At 37.9% G+C, this 21696-nt stretch overlaps 1 protein-coding gene across 1 annotated transcript; it reads right to left on the bottom strand.

The window, feature by feature from the left end:
* Positions 1 to 144: 144 nt before the first annotated feature.
* On the bottom strand, positions 145 to 20488 carry LOC139733712 (disintegrin and metalloproteinase domain-containing protein 10-like). Its single transcript, XM_071644523.1, has 14 exons — positions 20377 to 20488; positions 14936 to 15074; positions 14164 to 14288; positions 13216 to 13490; positions 10689 to 10792; positions 9698 to 9821; positions 8673 to 8856; positions 6092 to 6246; positions 5393 to 5573; positions 4815 to 4980; positions 3986 to 4172; positions 3005 to 3098; positions 2287 to 2510; positions 145 to 496 (listed from the first exon to the last, which is right to left on the bottom strand). Exons 1-14 carry the CDS (start codon positions 20447 to 20449, stop codon positions 242 to 244), a joined length of 2286 nt encoding a protein of 761 aa, XP_071500624.1. The 5' UTR covers positions 20450 to 20488; the 3' UTR covers positions 145 to 241.
* Between the last annotated feature and the right edge of the window lie 1208 nt (positions 20489 to 21696).

Genomic DNA, 21696 nt, shown 5'->3' with positions numbered 1-21696 from the left:
AAATGGGGCACAGAGTGGTCAGCAGGGATCATAGATAATTGTCTTCCTTTGTGCCTCTCAACAAACATCATGTGATGAAATATTTCCATTTTAAATTTATGAAGGAACAAGACAGTGGAACTTGCTTGGATGTAACAGGTGGATTTACATGACTCCAGGTATGAGTGATAGGATGCATCATTGTATCTCTCGCCCGGATCCAACTCCCAACTCCCTTCCTCTCACCAGGCATAATACCACCTTAAAATGGAGTAGCCCTGTTCTCTGTGACGTGGTCGGGGTGCGACTCGATGGGTGGGGGATGCATTCCCGGTGCCATGCTGCCACGGTAACGTTTGCGCTGGAGCTTGACGTAGACGCTGGAGCGGTTCTTGAAGCGCTCCAACTCCTGGTCCCAGGGGTTGTCGGTTGGGATGACACGAGTGCAGAGGATGACAGTTAGAACCATGAGGACCACAATAGCTATGGCGATGATAAGGACCACATACCAGTAGACCTGGAGTAGATGACACCAGTGATGGGGAGGAGGGGGAGGCAAGATACATCATGAAGGTTGAGCTAAACTTTAATCTTATATCACAACAAGAGACCCGGGGGTCACGTGCTCACCTGAGTATCACAAGTTCACCTTCCATGCATTCTTGCAGACTCTTACCTGAGAACATTGGAGACTTATGGTGGGGGTAGCTTTGATAATGGGGGCATGGTGTCCATTTACATATTCCATCACACTGGCAAAAATACCTGCCAAGTACACTGTACTATATAGAATGTTGGATTACGCGGCTTGGGGAAAAAAAGACTTAAAGCCCTATCACTTTTGATTAGAACTAGAGAAAAATATCATTTAATATTCATTAATTTAGGAGGTTTGGACCCCCTGGGGCCCCCAAGGAAAGCATGGTGCCCATGCATTCAAACACTTTCAGATCTTATCCCTATGGGAATGCTACTTGACAAAGTTTGGTGAAAATCCATTATGTTGTTTTCAGAAAGAAGATGAAAATTTAGGCCCACATTTGGACCCCCCCCCCCCATCCCATCCCGCTTCCTTGGGTCCCAAGGGGGTGGGGGGGGGGGGCACCCTGATTCTCCCATGAACAAACTTGAAACAACAGTCATCAATATACTGACTCATTGTATTAACTTAGCTCAATCACTTCCAGTTCCAGAGAAAATCTGTAAAGATTCCTTATAGGAGGGGGAGGGGGGGGGGGGGGGGGGCATGGTGCCCATTTGATGGAATCGAGATTCTATCCCCCTAGGGATGCTACCTGCCAAGTTTGGTGAAAATTAGTGATAAAGTTTTCAAGAAAAAGATGAAAATTTACAATTTCGGTCCAAATTTAGGCCCCCTGGGGCACCCCAGGTGGGGCATGGTGCCCATTTGATGGAAATGAGATTCTTTCCCCCTCGGGATGCTACCTGCCAACTTTGGTGAAAATTCATAATGGCATTTTCAAGAAAAAGATGAAAATGTACAATTTGGGCCCCATTAGGAACCCTCCCCACCCCCCTCCCCTGGGTCCCAAGGGGGGCACCCCTGATTCCGCCACGAACAAACTTCAAACTACAGTCATCAATGTAATAATTTATAGTATCAACTTAGCTCTATCACTTCTGGTTCTAGAGAAGAAGCTTGATTTTTTAAGATTCCTTAATTTTGGGGGGTTTGGGGCCCCTCTGGGGGCCCCCAGGTGGGGTATGGTGCCCACTTGAACAAATTGAGATCCTATCCCCCTAGGGATGCTACCTGCCAAGTTTGGTGAAAATTGGTCGAGGGGTTCTCAAGAAGAAGATGAAAATGTAAAAGTTTACGCACGATGGACGACGCACGACGGACGCCGGACGAAGAGCGATCGCAATAGCTCACTTGAGCCTTCGGCTCAGGTGAGCTAAAAATGCCATCTCAGCTAAGTTAATTCTGGTGGAAATAAGCAAACATTATGCTCTTCCCAAGGTCAAAATAAATCAATTATAATATATCAGGGTTGAACTTATTCATCCTCCAATTACAGTATACCACAATTATAACAACAAAGTGTATAGTATAAATGTTGCATATCATGCCAACATTTAGATTGTAACTCTACTCTCAACAAGCTCTGGTATAAAAGTAGTTCCTCTTCTCTTTAAACCACACACCTTCAGGTGTACCTTTTATCTTGTCTAATATTTCCATTCCTGCTACTTTTTTTTTACAAAGATCACTGCTAACTATGTGCAGTTTAGAACTGAATGGTCAAAATCTGAAATGACCCTTGGGATGACCCTCGGGTGACTTACCGTGATCCACTCTGCGATGGCATCAGTCAGCTGTGGTTCATCACTGTAGAAGAACTTACGGATGATCCTGGCCAGAGGTCCATCCTCGTTAGCCAGTCTGCACTCATTGAAACCATCACAGTATCCCATGAAGTCATTGCAGGGGCTACCAGGGTCCATCATCAGGGGTGTGGACTGGCCCGGGGGCAGGCCAAGGCGGTAGGAGCTCAGACACAATCCCGTCCCTTTAAAGGGGGGGGGGGGGGGAGGGGGAAGGAGAGAGATGGCAGAAAACTTCATGAACTTTGTTCATCAATATCGGGTGTAAGGTTGTGTGAGTGTATAGTTGCATGTGTGGGTGTGTAAATTATGTCTGGGTCATGGTTAGATTTCACTCAAAGTGATAGAAAATGACATGAATGAGTGAATGAAAATTATGGTAAAGGGAACAGTGCATTTCTTTACTCATTAATATCAATCACTGTCAGTCATAAATTAAACGAAGATCAAGCACACAGTTTTTTTTTCACTGGTCTTCATTTGTGCACTCAATCAGTGTTGTGCACGCTTATCAGGGATGTTATTGATGCAAAATGTTTCATGCTGACAGAATCCTTTATATTTGTTAATAAAGTTGTCAACCTTACAAACTTTCATCTTGATTGCGTATGAAGACAGGTGAACTATGGTGTGCATACCAAATCAATAGCACTCATTCACTGAGAGAAGAATGACTTACTTGCATCTTTGCAGCACAAGTCACAAAACTCGACCTCATCAGTACACTGGCACTCCACACGCTCCTGAAGGAAACACACCGACTTACTGCACTCCTGTAAAAATGGACAGACAGGTTACCAGGAAGACACAAGTTATAATATATCACATACTGTAAAGCCAGAAACATTTGCAGCAAGCAACTTTAGCAACTCACCTCTAGCAGTCAATGCATGCATTTTACCTTTGTGAATCTTAACTCCTCACAAAATTTGGGAAAGTTTCATGAACATGAAATTTTTTGTGTTTTACATTACTGTAAAAGCTGCTACTTTCATGAGGGATTTATTTTGTAAATTTTGTGAATATAACAACACATGAAATTATCATGAATGGACAGGTATTAGGGCACTTGGTGTCAAATCGCAAAATAACATCTCGAGAAAATATCTTTGACTGTCTCACTCACAAAAATATCTGTATGTAAAAATAACAGCTTTTACCGTATACAGCATGAGAAGATGGGAGAACTTTTAACTTTCTTTCCAGACTTCAAACACACCAAGGAATGATGCTGTTTGAATTTGATTTTTGCTTATTAAAACTGGTCTGCTGACACATACATTCATCTGAAATTTTCAGAGACAAGACAAGTCAGGGATTTTAATGAGTTTGAGATATTAGATGATGACAGCAACTGAATATGGATTCAACACTGACAACTACCCTAGCAAATCATATTCACTTTAATGCGAACAAATCTTTGGGTACTCTCGTCATTACCAAACTGAAATTAAGTCATCATAGCACTATTTCACACATTTTTCTTTTTAATGCATATATGTTAATGTCCATTCTAGAGCAAAAATCAACAGTTACTGCAGGCACATGGAGACAAAGTTTTACCTCTAACCCTCCCGGGACCACCATCCTAAAATGCTCTCTGCGATTGTATGATCATGTTACCAATGGGACTGACATTTAAGATTCTTGTTCCACTTACCCCACCATCACACAGCTTCCTACCCCCATCACAGGGTGTCAGGTCTGCCCTAGGGGTGGGGGTGGGACACTCTACAGAGGAGCCAGAGCACTGGGCGGCACCATGGCACTCATCCATGGCTTCACACTGATACGAACTGGGCTGATAGTTACAAGTTTCGCTGTTACAGCATGGCCCCTGGGATGGACTGCAAATCAAGAAATCGATTATCAATTATTCATTCCTTTTTCTATTATTTTATTAAAATCAGAGACATTATTTAGAACTGGTACTTAGGCAAAGATTGCTCATTCACCTAATGTCATGGAAACACACATAGGCCACTTCATTGACTAAGCAACAAAACTATTATGCCTGCCTGCATAAATGTTTCAATTCTTTTATTCCCATCCAGTGGGACTTTGTCAATATCTCTTTACTCTGAGCACACAACTCAATTAACAAAATCCCTTGACTCATGAATGGATGAAAAAATGTTGGTAATCTATATAAACACAAATGTTGACTATTATTTAGTCAGAACTACAAAAAATTGATCATCCTTAAAACAGGGCCACATGGTAGGGTATTGACAGGCAACGTGGGTCAAGGAGAGTCTCTTTTACAGGTGGTTAGTCATGTAAGGACCAGGGAAGTTAGTCCATGGTTACTTTCTTAAAGTTACTGAAACTTCCCCATCTCAATCTCAATTCTTATTGGATTGGAGTTGCCCCATATGAGGTAAAATACCAAAAAAGACTCCCTGAACAGTGAGAGCGGGGTTTGACAAGTAACACAGGTTGCCATGAAAGGGGCAAGAGATTTGCTCTAATTCCTGATCGAAACTAACCTGCATTGAGCACTAACAGCTGAGTTCAGTCTGCAGGCACTGCTGACGGTGTGATCGGCATTCTGTGCCACACAGCATCGGTCCGTACACTCCTCCTCATATCCACAGTCACATTCCTCCCCATCCTCCAAGATACCATTACCACAGAATGTGATGTCAGACATCGCTGTATGGATAGACATAACACAGAGGCAGCTTTTAATACACATTACAAGGAAAACATTCAACACTGTATGAATATTGCTTAAACATGTCAATGAGAGTAGTAAATCATTGTTTCATTAAAGTACATCTAACCTAACAATAAAACAAGAAAAACATTATTTAGTCAAGTAACATTACTTTGTAGATTGAGATGCAAATTACTGTAAAGTTAAAGAATATCTTTTTCAATCATCTTGGCTATCTTGCATAAAAAGATGCAATGAAACATATTAAAGTAAAATAAAAAACCAAATGTTCATCATGTATCAGCCAATCAAAATTGAGTATTCAGAGAAAATGTTTGATTTTTTACTTAAATTTAATCTCAACTTTTATGCAGTAGGCCATGATGAAGAGATATAACCCAAACTTACACTTGAAGCAGTTTGTCTTGCTGAAGCCACTGAAGACCGAGGCCAGGGTGTTAGTGATTGATGTGATGCTGCAGCTGGAGAAGCGGTCATTGTTGATGCGATCCCCAGAGGAGGAGTGGGAGAACATGAGATAGTTACCGATATCACCCCCAGGGGAACAGGTTGTTGTCACTGGGTCATGCTGTTTAGGGTGGGGTCATGTGAGAGAAAAAGATGTAAGATACGGGCCTTATATGAATGGGACTTATATATCTATCTGAAACTAAAACAATGAATTATCAAGGAAAAGCGATACCATTAATTTACCTGCAATGCTGCAAAATTAATTGGAAGATTCAACAGTTTCTATAAGGGATGTACCACCTAAGGCGTAACACCTTTAGCAACCTGTGGAAAGAAACAAATATTCATGCCATAGAGACACAGTTTTACTTTTTGACTTCAATCAAAAGGAAAATACACACATATTCAAGTGTATAACATCTCCTAGAAATACCATAAAAAAGAAATTGATAGTACAACAGTTGTACTAGCAGTGTCTTTTTTCTTCTTTCTTTTGTATAACAGTTACTATTGTACGACATCCAGCTCGTCTGATATCAAAATATACTTTAAATTTGTTCCATTGACAAACATTCACACTGAAAGTAAATCATTCAAGTCGTTGACTGCGTATTTCAAGGTCGTAGCAGATCTTACCTGGGAACCAAAACTGTGGCCAAGTTCATGGGCAAAGGTGAGGTGTGACACGAGAGATGGGACGTCAGACTCATAGTTATTTGTCGTCACGATGCCAGTATTGAGTGTCTGGCCATTGGATGTTTGTTTGTCACAAATGCCCCCATTGCTGTTCCCTGGAAGATGAAGTGAAATTTGACAATTTTCTATCCCAACAGTAGCCAGCATGTACCAAGACATGTGATCTTATTCTTGCTCATAGATACACTTAGTTGTCTTGCACAGATGAAGTGCATTTTTCTTTTAATTACTAACTATGCATGATGTACATATTGTGATATTCTAATTTGTTTATTTTTTATTTTGCAAGTCAAACATCATCTATGAAATTAAATGCACTGTATACTATCTCTGACGTTGAAAATCACAGATTTTTTTTTGCTTGAAAGGTGATAATATACTTTTTTTTTTCTCACTTTATTGGTGTGGTTCTTGATTACAAATTCAACCACACACGAAACTGTCTTGCATGTCACAATTTTGAAAATATTCTATTCGCAAAATATATGTCATATACAATATAATGCTACTTGTATATCCTGAAAGCGACACTGTGAAATTGGCATTCATACAACCTACTTCCAAATCATCTACTGAAGCTGACTTACAGTGGTTAAAGGAAACCCAAACCCAAAGAGAAATGTGGATTGAGTGAAAGCAGTAACATTAGTAGAACACATCAGTGAAAGTTTGAGGAAAATCTGACAATCGATGCAAAAGTTATGCTTTTTTAATTTTTTTGTGTTGGAACCGCTGGATAAGGAGACTACTTGAGTTTATGGCATCGTGTGGACAATTATAAAGAAAATATTCTAAAGAACAAGGCAAGTGCCAAATTGTGTCTTGCCTATTCGCGTACAAGAAATTAATATTTTTCTAACTCACAGAAGTTCATTGACCCGCCTATGACCTTTGACCTTGTGGTGACCTTCAACTCCCCAAGGGACATTTACCATCCAAGATTGGTCACAAAAAGACAAAGGGATCAAAAGTTATGAGCCATAATCAAAACGCGCCAGAAAAACTTAATGGGCCCTAAAAATTTGTTGACCCCTTTCTGTGACCTTTGACCTTGTGATGACCTTTAATTCCCCAAGGGACATCTACCGTCCAAGTTTGGTCACAAACAGACATAGGGAGCAAAAGTTCTGAACCACAATCGAAACGCGCCCTTAAAAACTTAACATTGGGCCCTACAAATTTGTTGACCCCTGTCTGTGACCTTTGACCTTGTGATGACCTTCACCTCCCCAAGGGACATCTACCATCCAAGTTTGGTCACAAAGGGACAAAGGGATCAAAAGTTATGAGCCATAATCAAAACACGCCATAAAAACTTAACATTGGGCCCTAAAAGTTCGTTGACCCCTGTATGTGACCTTTGACCATGTGATGACCTTCACCTCCCCAAGGGACATCTACCATCCAAGTTTGGTCACAAACAGACAAAGGGATCAAAAGTTATGAGCCATAATCAAAATGCGCCATAAAAACTTAACATTGGGCCCTAAAAGTTTGTTGACCCCTGTCTGTGACAGTCTTGCAAGTAAGCTTTAACGTATGACCTCAAATGACCTTTGACCTTATCATGTGACCTCTTACGGCACCACAACATGAAGGTACCCCCAGTACATCCATCACCCAAGTTTGATTGCCATTGTAGCAACATGTGTCGAGTTACGTGTGATAAGAGTCTTGCAAGTAAACTTTAACGTATGACCTCAAATGACCTTTGACCTTATCTTGTGACCTCCAACGGCACCATAACATGAAGGTACCCCCAGTGCATCTATGACCCAAGTTAGGTTGTAATCCAAGCAACTTCTGTGAAGTTATTTGTCAAAAGAGAGTCTTGCAGGCAAACTTTAACATAGAAAAGAGAGTCTTGCACACTCTTTAATATATGACCTCAAATGACCTTTGACATCATCACATGACCTCCGACAACACCATAACATGAAGATACCCCTAGTGCTTCTATCACCCAAGTGTGGCTGCCATTGCTGTAACAGTTGCCAAGTTATGCATCATAAGAGAGTCTTGCGGGTAAACTTTAACATTTGTGACGGACGACGGATGGACGACGGACGGTGGGCGAGACAAAAATTGAACATGATTTCACTTTTCTGGCATAATGAAAGAACACTTGACTAACTGCTTTCAGAAAGCAGGGGGAATAATTACTACCCTTAACATATGTCAGTATCAAGTTGATGGAATGTGTAATTTTCATGAAAAAAAAATTGTGGAATTCCCTTTATATTTTCTTTATATTTTCTTTATATTGTTGTCCACATATGACATCATGAACTCTAGTAGTCTCCTCATCCAGCGGTTCCAACACCAAAACTTTAAAAATTCAGAACTTTTGCATCATTGTTCGATTTTCCTCAAACTGTCACTGATGTGTTCTATTAATGTTGCTGCTTTCGCTTAAACCACATTTCTCTTTGAGCTTTGGTTTTAAAAGACTCGGCTGTCACACATTCCAGTACATTAAAACTGTTCATCTACTCTACACTGTATCCCTGTCACCACTCACTGTTGGATGATGCAATCCAAGCCAGTCCCAAAATTCCATTAGCAAAGTCTCTGTTGGCAAACGTGTATGAGAGGCAGTACGCATTGAAGTTTCCTGTTGACGCCAGGTCGAGGAACTTTTCCACTCCAATATATTCGTTGCTGAATGGATAGCCGACAAGCCCAATGTCTTCTTCTGTCCAAACCTTGCAGAAGGCAACATGGAGACAGCAGTGAAAAGAATTGGTAACCAAATCAAAGACTTTTTGTCTTGACAACTACCAGATGAGAAGAACATCTGGTAATATAGAGTGTACTAACTCAACACTAGAGAAGTAGTTATCATCATTAATAAACTTGTCAGCATGTTAAATACAGAACGCAGAGACCAACGTTCTTATGATGACTGATTAATATTTCAAATTTTGTCAAAAGGAAATGATACCCAAATATGTATGGGCTATTGGGTTGAGTGAATGCAGAAGTTTCAGTAAAATACATCAGTCAAATTTTGACGAAAATTAAAAAATTGGGCTACAAATTTTTGAAGTTCCATAAAGCCCCCATTGGGATAATGGATGAAAAGACAACAACAGCTTGTAATGCAATTGCAGGACAATGCTATAAGATAAAGAATTCCACAAAGTATATATTCACTTGACATATTACTGACATATGTTCAGGGCAATATCATTCCCCTGCTTTTTGAGAGAGGTAAGTCAAGTGTTTTTGCATTATGCTAGAAAAAAATGAAAATATGTCAAATTTTCTTTGCTTTCTTTATATTGTTTTATTTACATGTATACTATTTCTCATCCGGAGATGTCAGCACCAAAAATTTATAAATTCAAAACTTTGGAATGGATTGTCCAATTTTCCTCATACTTCTGTTCTACTAATATTGCAGCATTCACTCGATCTACATGCAGTATACATTTGATTATCATTCCCCTTAAGCACTGAAAACAGAATATCATTTTGTTAGTCTACTTAGTGTGTCAATTAAGATATTTCTGTTCTTGGATTACCACAAGAAACTTCACTTACCCTCATTCTCTCCACACTGAATGAAACATTTCTGAAGTCGCCAAAGTCTGTGTTGCTGTAGATAAAGCTAGCTGCCTGGACATGCTGACCAATCTGAGTGACCACGGCCTGAATTGACCCATACCTGGGGACAGTAAGATACCAAAAAGAAATGTCTTGGTCACTTTCAGTACACTTTTGGCCAAGAGACACATACCATGATAATAACAAAGCATTCAATATTACAGAATGCTAAAATTTTCATGCAATGAATATGAATATAAACATATATAATATATTGCCCGACTGACATTGTCATTTAGTTATCTTACTAAGTATTACACTACAATGTATACATTAGCATTACCAGCTATTTGAGCATATCTTATGTCTTGATCAAGCACAGCCAGAACTGAGCAGTAAGCCAATAACCCTACCTCTCCAAATCTTACTAAACACAAAACATTTGGATATCGGGTAACAGCAAAGTGTGAAGCTAAAAAAAAAAATAGGAGGCTGGCAGAGTACAGGGTGTCACCACACTGTTGGGCAGTACCGGTACAACAATGTCAGTTTAAGACCAGAAAGGCATGCCAGCATACATTACAGACACAATGGAATGTATTGTGGATGCAAATATTGATTTATCTCTTTCCATTCTCCTCTACACTCCCGTATGTCTCCCTGCCTTTTCCATTTTCTGCTGGGTATATCATCTCATCCACTTCTCACTCAGAAATCCTCTCTACTGCCTTTGTTATATCTCTTGGATGCTCCTTTCCTCTCTTGTCTCATTGTCTGTCTGTCCGTCTACATGTCCAGGGAAAGAAACACCTCAGACAACAGTCCATCATTTTGCCTGTCTGGATGGCAACAGGAGCCATGAATAGATTGCTTCTCTCTTTCCCTCTCTTTCTGTCTATCTCTCTAATTGTCTCCTTCTCTTTGTCTGTCCATCTGTCTGTCTGTCTATCTTTCTCTCTTGCTCATAAAACTCTCACAGAGTACTCACCTTCGGTAAAAAGTATGATCTGTTTGAATGTAAAGGGAACATGTCTGGGCATCCTGATCAACCTGTCGCTTGCTCCGATGAGGTTCACCTGTCGTCTCTGAGGCCTAGATAAAAAATTAAGTAACGAAAATAATAATTTCAATGAAAATGAAGATATAAATACTAATAATAATATGATAACAACAATGACACTGAAAGCAAGAGAATAATTATGTAGAGGGGTGAATATGTGCTATGACAGATTTTTATCCATTCTTATCCTCTGTACAAATGTACAGTATTTGTAAGATAGCAACTGCTGATTTACATTTTAACAAACGTGTCTTCAAATGGAACCAGCCAGAATTTTGAACCTGCCATCCACTGACAGGTTTAATTCTCACTGAATCCATATTTTCCACATGGTTGTTAAATGTAGATCAGCAGTTGCAATCTTATAAATAGTTTCAATCTTAAAGATACATTTGTACTGTGCATTTTGTACAGAGGGTGAGAACTGATGAAAATCTGTCCTAGCATATTAATAACATTGACATCAATTATCATTACCATGGTAGAAGTCTATCATTATCAGCATTGCTATATTTACATCAGCAGTAAGTATAATCATAATCAACTTACTTACATATATTGTAACAATAGTATCTATAAAGTGCAATCATTTCCACCTTTGTAGTTACTCACAGTTCCAACATATTTATGTAAACACAATAAAGGTAGAATGTTGCTATGGCAACTAGCATACCTCCGCTTTTCCTAACAGTACATTGAGCTTTTTTCAAAATAAGGAGAAAAAAAAGCAATGGAGTTAACAAACATTATCACACTTGACATTCGACACTATAGCAAAATCTTATCATTTTAACCAGACCTTTGATACTTGATCTTTGACCCCACAACCCAAAAGTTCCCATGAGAAGTAGTAACAGACAGTTTTACTTGTATATGTACTAAGTTTCATGAAAATACCTTAAGCCATATCTGAGATATGGAGAAAAGAGTGAAAATTTAGCAATTATATTTGACATTTAACACACGTTTACATCAAGAGAATGAAAATACCTTAAGGCATTGCAGAGATATTGGAGAAAATAGTGACATTCTGAGAAATAGACCTTGACCGCTGACCTTTGACCCTGAGCACACACAACCAAATGATGATAGGTACAGCTTTGTTCACTCAAATCATACATATGTCAAATTCTATTTGGATACCTCAATGGTTTCTGAAGTTACACTGTTCATAAAGTTGATCATGGACAGCTGCCTTTAACACTTTTGTAGCAGAGGCACAAAAAACTAGGGAAGCACTCAAAGAGCGCAGCGCTCCACCAAGGACGCAGCTCATTTCCTCCCATAAATGCATATTGAAAATCACCCAATTTCCCAATGATAAAGAACCCTCATGTTTACCTCATCTGCTTCCTGCTGCGCGGCGCCTCGAGCACGGCATGCGCTTTAGCGCGTATATGCAAACCACAAAGCGCGCAGCTTGAACTCCCAAGTTCATTGACCCTATTTGCCAAAAGATAAAAATCCTTTAAAATTCACAAAAATTCCCAGATCACTACTCAAATTTAATTATCTCTTGATTGTGTCATTATCAACTTTTTCTGTAAATTTCATCCAAATCTGTTCACAACTTTTTGAGTTATTTTGCAAACAGACAAACAAATAATCAAACCAAGGCCAAAAATCATAACCTCCTCGATGGAGGTAATAATCTTTACTAGGACAGGAATACAAACAGTGATTACAGAACAAAGACAGAAATGATAGTGCCAAGTTGACAGCAAAAATGCCCTCGTTCTGTTGCTACAATTAAAGATGTATAATATCATACAAGGGAAATGTTGCTGCAACACGCAGTCTTTGAAATAACACACTATAAAGAACACCAGATTTTCAAAACAGAATGAACTTACTCATGAACCAGGGTATGTGTAAATGCATCAACCATTTGTGAATTGGTAAAAGTTTTCTTCATGATGAGTACATTAAGCTGATATGCTACCACCTATGTTAATAGATTAATGCCATTGTAGTATATGAGGTTGGTATCCTCTCTGGTCTCAAACATTCAATCATAACCTTCAAGGGACTGTACAGTAGTGGTTGACGTGAGGATTCAGGTTTCTAACATTTTTTGGTGAGATAATGAGAAACCTCTTATGAAATATGAAAGAGCATGTAATTTAAGAAGGATTCAACATTTAAATATGATGAAAATTGGCCTTGAAATGGCGGAGATATCCCAAAAAGTGATCATACTAAAATTGACAGGCCATCAGTTTTGTTATGATCCCTTTGTTTTACCTTGTTTTTAGATATCTCAGTCATTTCAAAACTGATTTTCATCAAATAAACTTTTGATTCCCCTTAGAATTATATGTTCTTTAACATTTCATATAGAGGTATCTAAATATCTCGCAAAATGTCACAAGCTGAATCCTCATCTCAACCAGCACTGTAGAGTCCCTTTCAGGGATGGCAAACAAACAAATAGACAAAAAATTAACACACTTACCTTCAAGCTCTCAAGTTTTGCCTCCATTCTCTTCTTGATTTCCCCCCTGACACCACAGCTTCCATCTCCACCAGTATCTCCTCTTCCTCCTTCTCCTCCTAGACTGGCTGGTAGGACCACATCCTCATCCCTGAAGATGACGGAGTGGAAGTCTGCATCCACCAGGTAGCGATTCGAAGGTTCCACGGAGTAGGACTGCTGCTTTGAAGGAAGGAGGATACGACCTTCAAACTGACCTTCATTGACAGAGCCATGGCAGAAAGAATCCTCCTCTCCTATGGATTAAAAAAATGACAGATTTTGCTTCAGGTCCTTTTGTCATCATTATTATACATAAAATATCACTGCTGTAGGGAACTGAAGGAGTATTGTCAACATTCTCAACATTTTAACGGTATCAAATAACTTCCTAGTTTGAAAACAAGATGATTATACTTGGTCTCAACTTGCAAATGTGTCCACCAGCTACACTAACATATCATATCAGATGTCCTCTGATGAGTAAATGTTGTTTTCTTGCTCTTTAGCTGACAACCATATTTTTTTTTTCAGAAATTACATCATAGATGAGGAAGACATATGACTTTTTAAAGCATAGTACACATGGAAACACATGGAAACCATCACGTCTTATGAAATACATCACAGCATCGACATGTTACACAAATTGTACAACATCTGCAAGTGTGCCATACATTGTATACTCAAAACTTTTCAACAAGCAGTTTTGTGGTTACAACATACGGAGCTAGAGTATCAAAAGTAAACAGAGATATCTGATTACACATACAGGCTTTCCATGCGTAAGTATTCCAGTAAATCACTGTGTCATCAAATGTAATGACACCACTAATGAATCAAAACGTAACACAATAATAAAAGGGAGAGAGAAATAACAGGAAATGAAACAGCCTCAGTGAGGAAGACAGAGATCTGTGAAGTACATACCGATGAGTTCACCGATGTACATTGGCAGGTCTGCAAAGCCATAGGGCACCTCCCCTTCTGAGGTAACCACTGTTAGCTCTCGCCCAAACGTTTCCGTGTCACGACGTAATCTCACATGGAAATCCCTGCGACCAGAAAAGCGTGACAGGGAAAAGTTTTTAGACTAATATGGGTTCTAAACTAATTTATTTCTGTGCATGTGATGCCTGCATTATTCCTTGCTATCATATTACCGTGTTTATAAGGAAATGATAACATCATGCTAAATACGCCTTTTTCCTTTCTCATGTTACACCTCTTAACTGGCCTCCTTATAGGCATATCGTTTACACGTAAAGCACATAGAATGACCATAAATCATGTATGTGCAGAAAAGCACTTGGAGATGGAAAAACACAACACACAAATTGCTGTGGCCAGAAGAAAGTGAGGATGGGAGAGCAAGGGAGGAAACAGTAAATGATATTAAGTAAAGGTACTATTGCAAGGGATAGATTATACAATATCTATCTATCATTTCATATTTTTAACCAGGGTCCAGACACTATAATCTTATGACAATACAATATTGTCGACCAATTTATCAACTGACCTCTGAAACAAATGAAATACAGGATCATAACTGCATGTTTATCTTCAACAAATTACTGTTCAAATTGCAATTACAACCAACTTTGAAGACTCATCTTGAATTATGCATGATATAATAATGAAAATAATGTGGATCAAGCCTGAAGAAGTAAAGGCTTTGAATGAAGTGAAGGGCATTTACCTTCCATGGGCACTAAACTTGATCTCCACTGCACCTTGTATCCCAGTTGACCTCGCCACTCTCCTGTGTTGCTGATGAACCTGGGTCCTATCGTAGTCCAAACCCTCATAGTGCCTTATATCATCTCGCAATTTTAATCCTTTAAAAAAAAAGTCAAGTAATGGTTATGAAAAGGTGCAACAGTAGCATGCAATCACAATGAGCAATCTTCATGCACGACAGAACACATAACAATTGGTAGCTGAGTTTTTTGCACATGGACAATTACCCCACAGAATTCACTAGCAAACATTTTATTTGCTATGTATGCCACTAGAACATTCATTAATGCCCCAACTACATTGTACGCGGCTTGGGGGTGGTTTGAGTTTTTGTGTTTATGAGATACCACGCCAGAACAAGATTATGACATTACTTTCCTACTTAATGAAAAGGAATCGAAAAGTTAGGGGATATTTTGGTCAGTGTTTTAGGTACAGGTAGTAAACTAATTTTGAATTTACAAATGTCAATGAAAACTATGACAACAATGTCAATGAGAAACTTATTCAGTGATTCTTCTGATTACAAAGGATTACTAGGAATCTACACAGTAGCCTTCCAGAATCTAAATCTACAGAAGTCAAGCACAGTATAATTCTTTTAAACCAGATTTCTCCATCTTGGTATCTAAATAAGTGTGGATTTTTGTGCCTTTTCTGCCAAGAAACTAAGGAGTACTTTTGCTATATATACTAGTGTATTGTAATCTACTTTTTCTTTGTGATATAAGCCAAAATGATGGCGTTCTCAAAACATGGTAGTGATACAACATGTAATGTTTCTATCCTATCAAATCAGACCCAACATCAGAGTAATAGACTCTACCACACACACACACACACACACACACACACACACACACAAACACCCCAAAACCAAAAACAAACTATGATGGGCATGACAATTTCCAGTCAAATAAACCAAATTGACAACTCCACACATTGACTTTTTTTTTTCTGATTTACTGTATAATGCACCCATGTAGCTGTACAATAATCTAACTTTTTTACTTCATGGTAGATTATCAGTCAACGAAATATTACACAAGTTTGGTTTTAATTTTCCCACTAAAAAGGTTTCCATGTGACAACTTGTAAATTCATAATCTAGAAAATAAGCTCAGTGCCTAGCACAGTACTACATTTGACATCAGAGATGTTTCCCGAAGACGATCATTTCAAAAATCCATCTGGAAGATACCTGTTATGGATGAAATTCAAGGCTAAACACTAACCTTTTCCTTTTGGTGGCTCTAAAACGAAATTTGGCTTCCCAATCAGGCCACCAAAGCATATCTTTTCATTAAAAAAAAAATGGCCTGACATCTATTTCTAGTGGACCCAGGTCACTGAGCTACTGCTAATGTTGAGCCTTAGAGAAATTTAATAGTGGAAATACATGTAATAGTGCAACATATTCATTGTACTTGCAGTCACGTAAAAATGGGTCTAGGACAATTACCCCCAGGGCAATTACCCTGGCCCCTTCCCCTGACCTTAACCCAAATCCTAACCCAAATCCTAATCCTGAACCTAATCCTAACCCTAACCCAAACTCTAACCCTAAACCTAACCCTAATCTTTACTCTGACCTTATCACTAGCCAGTATTTAGCCTGGGGTAATTGCCCTCGCGGGGTAATTGCCCTGATACGGTACAAACACTTTTCATATCCCCATTGCTGTCAATAGTAATGATAAGAATGTATTTGTAACAAATTTGCATGATTATAATACTGATTTCAACAGTACAATAAAATCATATTCCATCTCATATTTACAGCTGTATGACATGTTCAAGAATATTTCCCCATTGGAAGATAAGATCGCACAACTACTGTACTATTAACAAAAAGTACAGTACAATCAACTGTGCGAGCCATGCTGAAGGTTTAATATTTGTTTTGCATGAGGGATGAATCACAAGCTCTTAATTCTAGTGTGTGACACAAACAATGTACCATTGAACATGCTATGTGTGCTGGGGTGGGGAATATTTACTCTAACAGATAGACATTGTTATCAAATTTCTAAGGCTTTTTTTATGAACAGTGATGTCTAAACCAGAATACTTAGAACTTGTGAAATGCTGCTCCACAGTTTAATTCACCATTATCAAAAGAATGTTGAATGTTTTACTAACTTTCTTATATAAATGATTCAAAAAAGACTTCAAACAATCTACCGTTTTTGCAACTGGAATCCTCTCTGCTTATCACATATAACTTGAACATAAATAGGCATTGCACATGAACTGCAGACCCTTTTTTTTTTTGTGGATAATTCTTTATTCGAATTTCGTTCAGTTTCATATCAGAAAGATCAGAAACGTTCACAGAACAAAAACAAGACGTCATACAAAACAGACTGCACTATACACAAACATAATACAAAATAACATCAACTTACAATATATAAGGACAAAATGCAGTAATTCCAATATTCTGCAAACTAATATCAAACTTACATTATAACTCTTTTAACCAAAAAAAAAAAAAAAAAAACCAACGAAATCCGCTTTTTTTTCCACACATATTCTTGTAAAAGCCCACAAAACTGGAACATCAGAGATAATTTGCTTTAAAAAAAAAAAAAAAAAAAAACGGGCATATTTCATTGCTTCTCGAAAAAAAAAAGAGAGAAAAAAAAGAGGCCTTTTGCAAGAAAACATACACACATGCACACAGACACACCCACCTAACACCAACATGCCCCCCTTCCCCTCCCTCCCCCCACCCTCCCCGTGCCTTCAGCCCTCAGGTTTAAATGTACACTTGAATAACTCTGCCGTGTAAGTTGCCATTTTATTTGTCATACAATAAAATACATCCTATTCATAATATGGATATGATGTGTAAGGTGGAAGCAATAAAGGAAAAAAAACGACAACAATGTGATAGTAATTCGCGGATACGGCAAAATCAAGACAAAAAATAATCACGTACATGTATAATCATTGGTATACATCATATATTCCTACTTTGACAAATGCATTCCAACTGTTCCTCTTTTACTCGCTATCTTATTTTCTTCTTCTTTACACATATTAAAATACTTCATAAAATCATTAAACTTCGGTACCTTCCCTTCTGATCTCACTAAATATAAAATGTGTTTAACCATCAATATAATTGTATTCCATCCACCCTTGTTGCATTGTACACACACACACACACACACAATTTGTTATGAGGAAAATCTCAAATTTTACAAAGTGTGTTCATAATTCATAAATATAATTATTAGAAAATCAAGTATGAGTATGCTTAAAATGAATTCAAACCAATATCATTTTCTCTTTCTTTCTTTTTTAGGGATACTTCAAGATTTAATTAATTTTACCGCTAAACCAGTCACAGTTTACAATGAAACACAGGTGTCAGTTTGTTTGCCCTTGAAGGAGGTTTAAGAGATGGAGTTCCAATTGGCTCTAAGTATTCAAACAGCTGCCATTTTTTTATTGATGCACAAAAGAATTCCACAGAGTGTGCATTTGTGCCCTTGATGATCAGGGTTCCATGCTGCCGTCTTTTGGAGCAATCTGAAGATTCATTTTAAACTCTAACATTATATCGTCTGTATTCTGCTTGTTTATTTGTCAAATAGAAGGAACGTTCTCTTAATGATAAAGCATATGAAACAAAAGTAAATCCCGTCCAATCCCGTGCAAAAATGTAAACCTGGGCTGTATGTCGTGAAAATATTTGAAACTGTACTCTCACTATAAAGCCGATTTTATCATCTTTCCGATCGCTTCCGACAAATGAAACTGATATGGTATAATTTTTTAGTATAGTTCTTTATTCGTTTACATGTATATGTTAGATAAGTGCAAAGTCATGTAAAAACGAGTAATTTTGATTTTGATTTCATCAATTTTTGTACAATTTTTATTCGCACATCCCCGTGCCTGTACTATTAATGTGCTGCTTGTTTTCTAAGAAGGGACAGCGAAAAGCAATTAACATCAGAAACACATCTTCCTTTGAGAGTGACGAGTCATGATGCAGTGCCACTTGAATCATATTGTCTTCCTATCTGTGAGGCAGCTCCAGTTTAGCACATACTTCAAATATTTCTGAGTGGCGGCATGAAACATGGGATCAAAGGGAATGAGACTGTTGTTACTCCATTTCTCAAACCTCCTTGGTTTACCCTGGTGCAGAAAATCTGAGTACTGTGGCTGCATTTCACTAGTAGCATTAGAATGTTCAATGTAAATCTTTTTAGTTAATGTATAATGTTTCCCCTCGAGAAAAAAAAAGGGGTTTTGAAGGGAGGATATCAAATTTAAATTCAGAACAAATTAAAGAAGCAGACGATTTTTTGTTTGTTTGTTTGTTTGTTTGTTTTTTTTTTTTGGGGGGGGGGCAAATTTTGCCCTATGATATCTTGGCCATCGGTGGTACTACACGACAAAATTTGACATGTATAATCTACTGCTGTACCAGACTTATAATCATTGTTACAATTTTCAAATTATCAATTTCTAATTCTAATTAATCAATTTTTTTTTTTTTTTTTTTAGCTTGTTAAACACATGAAGTACATACTGTATTAATGAAAAACACTGAGAGTCTAATTTTTGGTTCGTACATATATTTCAACATATCAAACAATCTGTAAAGCAAGCAAGCTCCCCATGATTCGACCATAACACTGTTCAAATTTCAACCACCCGTTGCATTTAGAAACATTTTGTGTGTGTGTGTGTGTGTGTGTGTGCATGGTCTAACCTTGCTTAGGCATGGGACTCCAATGCCAATGGGAGGTTGAACCTTGCAGTCCTTGGTGCAGTTGCACTTACATCATGAAAACTTTAAAAAGCCTAATTTGTATGTATTTGTTTATTTGTTGCATTTGCAATTTGTTGTGCTACCGGAGCTACCGGTACCTTTTTTTTTTACACTTTTGTTTTTTTCTTCATTTTTTCTTTGGAACTAACTAGTTTACTACTGACAACATTTCTACCATATCAAAATATAAAATCAGCACAGAATAAAAAAATCATTCTTGTTTATCTTTTTTAAAAGACTTGGTAAGTTTAATAATAAACTCAAAACCTTTCACCATGTTCTACAACAATCTGATTTCTAGTAAGATCATTCTTATTATAGTAAAACAATATTATATGATAGCAAGCAACAACTACTAGTACTATCAGTTGACAACAACTAGAACTAGATCTAAGCATGAAGAATGCATCACAAAACGTCATTGATTAAATTTAGAGTTGAAACTCAACAGACAAATTAAGCTATACATGGGACTACACAATATGCTCCCCAGTTCCCTCCCACTTCGTTTATACACTTTCAATGTGAAAGTGGGGACGCCATTCACACCACTACACTGGTGCCAAACTGTTGTCAAAGAAAACCAAATTGAAGGTTTGACATACCTGAGGAATGTGATAGGAATAAGAGAAGAGATGACAGAGCTAGAACGATGATCCTGGGTGTGTCCCAATCCATGTTTCTTCTGTGCTCTGCTTTCCAAATAATACCGAATGATGATGTTCTCCCAGCCCGGTACCTTTCCGCTGCAAAAATTTACGGTATCTTGATTTGGGGTGTTCAATACCATCAGCGAAGGAGTGCGTTGAAATGCATTGGTATCGTAGGTGGTAGACATATGGGCGCCACGCTCCTTCGCCCAACCTCATACACATACGACGTGAGGAATACTTCTGCAGTATAAGCTTCTCTCGGAATTGGATTGTAAGTAACCACCAAAGCATGAAAGCCTATTGTAAGTCTGTTGACAACGCCCTAGGTTGAACGTTCAGTTCGTTTTTGACCCGCTCAAGTTGACGGACGAAGCATAGCTTTGATTAATGTCATTGATCATGTTTACGTTTAACTCCCCCTTTATCTTTATTTAATGTCTCTTTGTGAATATACATACGTGAATACATCATTTATGAGTACAAGGAGAAGATGAGAGTCAGTATATCAGACGTTATTTTTCCTATCTGTTTTTTTCTCGATCCCGTCATCTGTCTTGTAGATATCTCTTGATACAGGACAAAAGATAGAATTATAAGAATCAGAGTACATATCATATTTCTTGCATATAGTGTGGAATGTATACATATAATATTATATATATATATATATATATATATATATATATATGCTTATATGGACAACAAGAAAAACACGTAAACAATCAAAATAGATGCTTTAATAACAGCGATCTTTATTCAAACTTTAAAAGCTGTAATAAATCAGTTTTTATCTCAAGAAAGCTGATCAGACAGACAGTATTTTCAGGACGTCCATATAATTCCTTCCATTGAGACTAATTCGCGGCGCACATAAACGCTTAGTACAAATTTCTCCTGATATAGCTTGCCCCAACTAATACCGTCACCAGCTTTGATATAAATACATAGCGATTTATTTATCACAAACCTCGTCATTTTGTATCTTGAAACACCTTTTGTTTGACGGTATCACAATTTCATGCATGATTTTATAACCGCTTCCTGTTAATAATGTTGCAAAGTACAATTCATCAAGCACCACATTTTTCCGGGTTTTTTTTTTTTCAATTTACTTTCTACGCATTCACGAAAATGAGTGAGGTGACAGTGATGGTGCTTTGTTTTATCTGCGTAACAGTGATGGAACTACCAACCATCCATGAACTACTCTTTTCAAGATGCTTGGATGATATAAATTGGAGATTTCCGTTTACAAGAAAACACAAACAAACA

The sequence above is a fragment of the Diadema antillarum genome, unplaced genomic scaffold (assembly GCF_040938485.1).
Source record: "Diadema antillarum isolate AM-2024a unplaced genomic scaffold, OU_Dant_1.0 seq00000488_RagTag, whole genome shotgun sequence".
Taxonomy (NCBI): Eukaryota; Metazoa; Echinodermata; class Echinoidea; order Diadematoida; family Diadematidae; genus Diadema; species Diadema antillarum.
This window is presented reverse-complemented; position numbering and strand designations above follow the sequence as displayed.